This window comes from Notothenia coriiceps, unplaced genomic scaffold (assembly GCF_000735185.1).
Source record: "Notothenia coriiceps isolate Sejong01 unplaced genomic scaffold, NC01 NC01_scaffold00010912, whole genome shotgun sequence".
In the NCBI taxonomy this organism is placed as follows: Eukaryota; Metazoa; Chordata; class Actinopteri; order Perciformes; family Nototheniidae; genus Notothenia; species Notothenia coriiceps.
In genome coordinates this window covers 794-10,016 of record NW_011343613.1, presented here as the reverse complement: position 1 = coordinate 10,016, position 9,223 = coordinate 794, and the positions used below count along the sequence as shown (strand labels likewise).

The following is a 9,223-nucleotide window of genomic DNA, read 5'->3' as shown; positions in this document are numbered from 1 at the left end:
CTGCAGAAGTGTGTGTGTGTGTGTGTGTGTGTGTGTGTGTGTGTGTGTGTGTGTGTGTGTGTGTGTGTGTGTGTGTGTGTGTGTGTGTACATTGGAGACTCTTCTCCTGTGTGAGCTGAATAGATGATCAGTGTGTCTGCGAGCCAAACTGGGCTACTGCAGCACACCAGTCCTTACCTGATAAAGGTAGACACACACACACACACAGGCACATTGTTCTATGTGCACACACACACACACACACACACACACACACACACACACACACACACACACACACACACACACACACACACACACACACACACACACACAAGGGGGGGGTGTTATCTCCAAATGAAAGATAGACTTGGCAGACATATCCATAACTGTAGATAGCTGAAGATAGGATCTTTTCAGATAGGAGGTGTGTGTGTGTGTGTGTGTGTGTGTGTGTGTGTGTGTGTGTGTGTGTGTGTGTGTGTGTGTGTGTGTGTGTGTGTGTGTGTGTGCCTGCCTGTGTGTGTGCCATCTTATCTGTGTTTTTGCAAGGACTCTCTTTTTATCTCTATATGTGGCTACATGCGTTTGTGTGTATTCAAGCATTTCTATAACGCATATGCATACGCCTGTGTGTATTTGTCCTGTGTGAACACTTATCTCCAGTGCGATGAATATACGTGTTTGTGTGTTTGTGCCGGTTGTGCGCTCTCATTTTTTTCGGAGCGCAGCCAGGATATGGCCTCGGGGCTGCTGGGGGTATTAGGGACTATTTTTTAGCAGGGAATCGGATTAGGGGAGCGCGGGGAACGGCGTGGCCGAGGCTGATTTCCTGTCAACAGCCTCCGTTATCCCTCAATCCCTCCCTGTGAGGGGAGTGGGACCGCACTGTGAGCTGTGCCCCGGGCTCACAGGGAGAGAGACATAGAGAAACACAACAAGAGAAAGAAAGAGAGGAGGAAAAATAGCACGAACGGGGAGACGGTGGTGACAATCAGAAAAATGGAAAGAGGGGGACAAAAATGAGAGGGGAGAGGTGAGGGAGAATTGAATTGGAGAAAGCGGAACTGAGCAACAAATAAAACCAGGATCAGAGAGTTTATGATTATGATCAGGAAGCCTAAGTACAGACTGAAATGTGCCAAATCCTCATTACTGGCATCGGAGTATACACCCAGAAAGGCATAATATAAAAACGTTGCATTGTCTCCATGGTTTGTGTGGGCAAGAGTGTTTCAATTGATTTATTTAAAGGAAAGTCCCAATGAGATTAAAGCAATGAGAGTACTGGCCAAGATAGTCAGCAGCACAGTAACAGGCTCAAATTAAAAACAATAATAAAGAACATATATGGTCACAATCAGTAACATCATGATAAAAAGCATCTACAGACAGAGTGTTGTTCTTCTCTGGAGCAGCGTAACTGAATGCCCTTTCCCAAGCCTGGTGACTTTAGGGACAGTGAGCAAAACAAAAGTTGACAGGTTACTGTACTTTGATGTAGTCTGCATAGCCTCATATATAAGGGTGTTCCGATGGTTTTGTCTACGGATGATCAGGGAAGACCATCCAACCTGAGCATGCAACGAACAATGGTGCGTCAGGGTTTTAGGATAAACCTAACCTTGTGCGGAGAGTTTGGAACAATGGCAGATACATCCCCTTGGACTCTGCATTATTTAATATCGAATGCATGTGTGGTGTTTTTTTCCGTCCCAGGGTGTGGAGCGTGCGCTACAACCACAGCCATGACCAGCTGGTGTTGACAGCCAGCAGTGACAGCCGCCTCATCCTCTCCAACATGGTGTCCATCTCCTCGGAACCTTTCGGACACTTGGTGGACGACGAGGAGCTCAGCGAGGGCGAGGACAACCACCAGGAGGACAAGTAAGAGCAACTGGGGCTACTTAGGAAAGGAAATGCAGTGAGACCATGCGTTAATACATTAGAGCAGTGGTTTTCAAACTGTGGGGCGCGGAGGTACTGCAGAGGGGGCGTTGGAAGATTTTTTAATTTTATTATTTTCTCCTTTTAGCTTTGTGAAGATGACGTTGTTTTTAAAGTGTGCTATATAAATCAAATGTAGTATTATTATTATTATTATTATTCAATTGTAAACAAACAGTACTCGAAAATGTCTCATTGGTCAGAGAGCTGTGGGCATAATGCTGCCTTTTGCAACATCCTACTTGTGTGAGATAGGCTTTTCTGCTGTTGCTGCCATCAAAACGAAATACAGATCAAAGCTGAACATTGAGAATGAACTGAGAGTGGCAGTCTCAAAACAACAGCCCCGGTTTGAGAAGATCTGCGAGGGAAAGCAAGCACACACAAGTCATTGATAGATTATGTGTGGAATAGGAATGGTAAAGAGATGTGATCGTTTGCAACCTGCAGTAGAAATAGTAGTTAATTAATATATTTTCCTTAAAGAAATTTGAATTTAAAAATCTACTACTCAGGGATGAAGGCCAACCAGTTTTAAAAATTAAATTCACAGTATCTATTACAAGCACTTTTGTTCATGTGTAATCCATAATAAAATATGAAATTATAGTTGGATATTTGTATCTTTGTAAAATGTAATGTTTTTACAACAATATACAATTAAACCTACCAATATAGATGGGAACCGGGTTGGGGGGGTCCCGAAAATATTTCCAATTTCCCAAGGGGGGCCCAACTGAAAAAGTTTGGGAACCACTGCATTAGACACATAGTTATAATGCTTTATAATCGGTTTATACTCCTGTATAATAGTCATAAGCACTCATACATCTTCATTAGGCTTTACACCAATAATTATATAATATTATAAATTGTTTTATAATGACTTATAAGGTCAGGAATCATAGTACTTCCTTATTGGTATTTTTCTTAAATAACCCTTCATATGAAGGTCTTCTCTATAATGTAGGGCTGTGCGATTATGGCAAAAATCATAATCACGATTATTTTGGCCAATAATTGATATCACGATTATCAAAAACGATTATCCATTTACTTTGAAAACATCAATTTCTTGAAAAAAAGATGTTTGAACAGTATGTTTTTAACAGTTGATTACCCTGAACTTTATTTTTTAATTAAAAATAATAATCGTTTTATTTTGATTATGTTGTTTTCGTAATCGTTGCAAGCCAAAATCGTAATCGAGATTAAAATACGATTAATTGCACAGCCCTACTATAATGCATCATAAGCATATTCTTAGGAAATGATAATGCATTTATTTGGCATGGTGTTTTAAAGCGTTATAGGAGATGAACTTATAATACATTATTTCCACTACTTATTATACTTGATATACCTTGTTTAAAGTTGTTATAAATGATTATAACCATTTACAATGTTTTATTATGCACAATGTTTAATAAACATGACCTTCATTTTTCTTTGTCATAGAGTCATAGCAAATTATAACTCCTTCTTCCTTATAAATGTTTTGTTATTATTACGCTTAAATATGCATTTTAATTTATATAGCATGTTTATAATTCATTATTTACATGTCAGTGAGCGACCAGCAATAAGGAAGTATGATACTCGACGTTATAAGCATTAAGAATATTTCTGTAATGACGCCTTGTGCATTATAAACACAAGTGTAAAGTGATCTAAGATTCAGTAATAAGTGCTTTTCTTCAGTAATAATTCACTTTTAGATAGGGACTTAAACCAATCATTTATTACAGCTTGGGCTTTATTTTTGTAGCTACCCTATCAGTTATGTTTTTCCAGGCTGTAAGATTGTTAAAACAGAGTATTAATAAGTATTTGGGTTTTTACTGTCCACTGTAACTCACTTGACTGTTATCATCTTGAACTTTGAGGAGGCTACGCTAAGTGTCTTGGTTATTGGTGCTCCACTAAACTTGTTCATATTCCTCAATACTGAACACACTGGAGGAAAATAAATTGAGATGGAGCAGTATTAGCTCCACTGCCAATTATTGATGTTTATCACCATGCATAAACCATCCTTCATTGGCCCACTTAATAAACATTAACAGGGTTGTGAATTCATTCTTTTGGATGCATAATGCCAGTCTATTTCAAGATGACACTTTTCTTGCTCCGTGCATCTCCCTATTACCGTGTGATCCATGAATTCCCCTCATCCTCTTAAAAGTATTTGGACATTGATTCCCCTTTTTCAGTTTTGATTCTATTTTATAATGTGGAGCACATTTGAAATATAGGTGTGGGATCGCTGTGTTAAAGGGATAGTTTGTATGTTTTGAGGTGGGGTGGTCTGATTCCTCGACAAATTAGTTTGTTTGTGTTATTTTCTGCCTTACAAATGTAGTTAATACACTGAATGTGGACAAGTGCCTCACACATCCCAACTATAATACACCCAAACTATCTGTTTAAAGTTTTAAATCTGTTTATATCCTATTATGCTTTTTGGGGTTTTCCCTTTCCTGGTCTTCAAAGGATCAAATCCCAACGTTTCTCTTCCACACACCCAATTTCTGAACATTTAATCATGTAAACATGTCACAGTATAAGCACAAAATATAAATATGAACCTGAAAGTGAGCATAATAGGGCCCCTGTAAGGCACAGCTTTCACCACCACATCGATAATCTTTTTTTGTTCTTGTAAAATAGACCTTTCTCATTTCTCCACTGTCACAAGGAGCCTAATGAGACACACAGTGAGATATATCAGCATATACTGTAAAGAAACACACCATGTATTCTAACTGTTCATTTGATATTAGGGCCCTGAAGATTAGAGCTGACTGCCTCAACCTTTACTTTCACACTCTTTAAGACCAAGTGGAAAGGAAAAAACAGTGAAAGATATTACTGTCAAAACAATTCTGCGGTTTTGTAGTGGTTACTATTCAGTACTTTCACTTCTGCCACAGTCCTCCATCCGCTCTGGCCTAATTCAGCCTCTTACCTATGACTACCAGCTCTTACACTCAATGACTGACTCTCATGCACAATTATCAACTCTTCTCCCTAATCACCAGCACTCAGCTTTGTTTGAACCCTTCCACTATACTTATTGACCCCTCTTGTGTGTACGGTACGTGTCCACTCCACGGTACCTGGACACTACAGACAGGACTCCTCCAGTGGTGGGACTGTCTTCTGATTTTATACGGTAGCTTTTAAAACTCAACAGATAAGACGAAATTCAAAGATGGTGACACTTTTCAATATAACCAAACAGAAGAGGATAGGGTTTTAACACTCTAAACTAAAGGCATGAGTTTTTCAATCAAACAGATCTTCACTATATCTACATACAGATGGAGATTTTTTTTTGTATATTTTAGGAAGTTTAAAACATAATCCCTTATATAGGCTGTTGCAGGTTAGGGTTAGGGTTAGCAAAAACTGGACTCGTACAGTAATCCAGATTATGTCCACTTCTTTTAAAAGCGTATAGTCTCAGTATAATGCAATACATCACCCTTTGAACAATAACTGAACATTTTCTCCTTCATGAAAGGGGGATTTATTGCAGGACTTTTGATGTGGATTCGATTTGAATCCCCATTTTCCATGAATTACTTTTAGGCATATGTACCTAAACAACAGCTGAGTCACTATTTTTTCAGCTACACATGAATGTTATCTCATTGAAGTGTACAATAGTTTCTTTAGGCAAACTGACTATTGAAATGATCCTTAATGACCTTGCAATACTTTAGGCTAACTGAGGCGCAGAGTCCAGCGTTTTGTAGCATCAGTCAAGTGCTCTCTCATATCCCCTCTTGTCTTTTTCCCCCCCAATGAGCCTATGCGAGCAGAGCACTTAAGAGTGTTTTTATTTTAGGCTGCTGGCCGGAGGGAGCAGCTACTGTCTGTGTGAAACAGTTTATGAGGGAAATAAATCCAAAGTATATATGTCACTGTTTTCCCTCAAGACTACTTAGAGTACAGCAGTGGGTTTGGGAGAAATCTGGGGCGGCAATAATGCTAGATCATAATTCCTAAATAGTATTAGTATTTAGTCACGTTGTTGAAGCAGCGGGAGAAATGTCTCAGCGCTGGGGAGGCTGATGTTTGTGTACTGAAGACAGGGAGAAATAAAGTCAAAACTATCCAATCCTCAGCAGGTACTGGTGTGTGTTGGGCGCCCTCTATTCGAAGGATATAAACCGATACAAACAGAAGTATTGTGTTTGTAAGAGTATATGTATTACCACTTCCTTTTAGTGCTGATGGCAGGGAAGGGATTACTGAACAGGCCTACTGAGCCCAGGGGCCAAAGGACTCAGGGGTCTGACTAATAAAATGTCCCTGAAAAGACACAAAACAATCACAAAGAGACGCCTAATGACTGAAATTAAATGGATACAATAAAAAACATGCACATAACGACTACAGAAAACCCCAAAAGGACCACATGGAGACAGACACATTTCTAAAGTGACCCAAAATGACCACAAAGTGACCACAGAGAAATTATGAACATATAAGAATAGATGAATATCGACTTCATGAGATGCAAACAAAGCACAAAGAGACTGAAAATGTCTACAAAAACCCAACTAAGATTTAAAATAGATCCAAAGCAATCACAGGGATGCTAAATTACTATCACAAAAAAGTGATTATAAAACAACATCAAACAGATGCAAAACAACCAGAAATGACTAAAAATACATGCAAAATGATTAACTATTAGCTATCATTCAGTATTTCAACGTCATTGGTGGTATGAGCGAAAATGTGAAGAATTCCTCTGCCAGTGGTCAAAGCTCATCCTTCTGTGTGTTATGTGTGTGATTCAGGAGTAAGGAGCCCCTGAAGGACAGTGTGGTGTCTACCTACGAGGAGCATGAAGACAGCGTGTATGCTGCAGAGTGGTCGTCGGCAGACCCCTGGCTCTTCGCCTCGCTCAGCTACGATGGCCGCCTCGTCATCAACAGGGTCCCCCGCGCCCTCAAGTACCACATCCTGCTATGAGGAGTGACACATCTGTACACATGTGACGCTGATAGAAGCGTAAAGAATGACATTCCATTATAACGTGGCACAGTACGTGTGCTGTGTGAGACACTGCATCTGCTCGTGAGGGCAGCAATGGTAAAAAGCGTGTGTGTGTGATGTAAATAAACTGTGACCCATATGTTCCAATGATAACTGTTAACAATAAAATGTAAATTAAAGTTAAAAAAAAGCTAATTATAATCGTTTCATCATGGCATAATTCCATAAGATTCTGTGTTGAATCATTTTGTGCATAAAAATATGATTGTATTTGTTATCATTTATATATTATCTGTATACAGGTGTTTACTAGTGCTCAGCTATCATTACAACTACTACAGTTATAAAATGCAGCTATCTGAAAACATGATATTTGGTCAAAGAAAACTATGAGAACAAACTATGAACACACCATAGACATATTATCACGTTAGAAAGTAAATATGGCAGACAGTTGCTAAGTTGCACGTGCACAAACATTTTTAGAGATATTTTTCTGACCACTTCAACTTACTCCAAATACCTTTTTGTTTTTTGTAAGTCCGAACCTTTACAGTTTAAAACCAAAAAAATGAGCTGAAAGACGCTAAAAGGCTTGGTAATAATTTAGGCATTGATACAAATTCTAATTGTATCACTAACTAAATTAGGAGTGCTGCTTGCAATACATTTGTAAAGATTAGAGCATGGTCTAAATGTTAAATAAAGAAACATCTCTCAACACAAATACGCTGCCCATTCCCCTTTTCCATGACATCACATCTTCGGGTGTGGTCACGCGTTCGACATGAAGCGTTCAATCTATACAGAGTTCAGCACTTATTTATGAATTCTTGCTGTATTTATGTTCTGATTGTGATTCAGTTTATACTCTTAAAGGTCCCATGACATGGCCATTTCTACTGATCATAAGTCCATTGTTGAGGTATACTAAAATAGATTTATATTGTGCAATTTTCCAAAATCACATTGGTTTCTCATACAGCATCTCTGTATAGTATGTGTATTCACTCGGCTTGTTGGAGCTCCTGACCCCCCCCCCTCCCTATGAGCCGCGTTCCGCCGTCTCAGGGAGGGGAAATCGCGGAGCTGCAGCTGAGAAAAAAGTTTGAGTGTGTGTGTAACGGCTACGTGGACGTAACGTAACGGCTCCACGGATTGGTCCATTTGGGTATGGGCACGTCACTGTACCCAGAAAGAAAAAGAGAAATCTCCAACGAGGCGTTCTGGGGCAGCATAGACAGGTATTTTCTGTGTCAAGAGTTTTACTCGCCGCTACAGGGTGTACTTTAAGGGTTTGTGACTCTGCAGACCGTTTACATGCAGAAAAAGATACATAACACACAAGGGGATGGGTAATAATAGGAAAAGCATGACATGGGACCTTTAAGATTTACATTTTGACCAGATGGACAAACTAATGAACAACCCTACCTACCTACTGTGGGTCTTCTCCACTCTCACCATCCCCTTCTCTTCTTCCTTGTCTTCCTCTCTGCGTCCCCTACTCTTCTCTCCCCGCCCCTCCCTCCCCCTCTCCCTCCATACAGTGTGTGTTGAGCTTGGTCGATAGCGACAGTCCAAGCCTCTGTTATGGCAGACACCATTGACAGGCCTTTTAATTGCAGCTTGGCTCCATGCATCACACATTCACTCACACACACTCTCTCACACACACACACACACACACACACACACACACACACACACACACACACACACACACACACACACACACACACACACACACACACACACACATAAGGGAAATCCACAACAACAGTATCACACTCCTTACTTTCTCTTGTTGGTTCTCATTCTCTTTGACTTTTAACTTGAATCTAAGCTTTAACTCTTTACTCTGTCTTACTGCCATATAGTCTCTGTCTGTTTCTCCCTGTGCACACACACACACACACACACACACACACACACACACACACACTCACACACACAGCCCTTGTTACCCTGCAGTCAATTATTGAGAGGAGGGATCAGGGTGTAGATATAGAGAAATGGTGAGCGCTGAAAAGATAATCGCTGAATATCGCCCATCTGGAAACTTGTGATGCTTGTCACACACATGCAAGGACACACACACATGCAGCACTCATTGTCACTTCTCCAACATCTTCTGGGCACCAGTGAATGAGGAGATGTGACAATGACGTGTGTGTGTGTGTGTGTGTGTGTGTGTGTGTGTGTGTGTGTGTGTGTGTGTGTGTGTGTGTGTGTGTGTGTGTGTGTGTGTGTGTGTGTGTGTGTGTGTGTGTGTGTGTGTGTG

General features: G+C 40.2%; 1 protein-coding gene across 1 annotated transcript; it reads left to right on the top strand.

Annotated features, from left to right (window-relative positions):
- Positions 1-1,672: 1,672 nt before the first annotated feature.
- LOC104946269 (protein TSSC1-like) lies at positions 1,673-7,739 on the top strand. The gene is made up of 2 exons (XM_010772055.1): positions 1,673-1,866; positions 6,741-7,739. The coding sequence occupies exons 1-2, from the start codon at positions 1,673-1,675 to the stop codon at positions 6,913-6,915; spliced, it is 369 nt and encodes a 122-aa protein (XP_010770357.1). The 3' UTR covers positions 6,916-7,739.
- Positions 7,740-9,223: the final 1,484 nt, after the last annotated feature.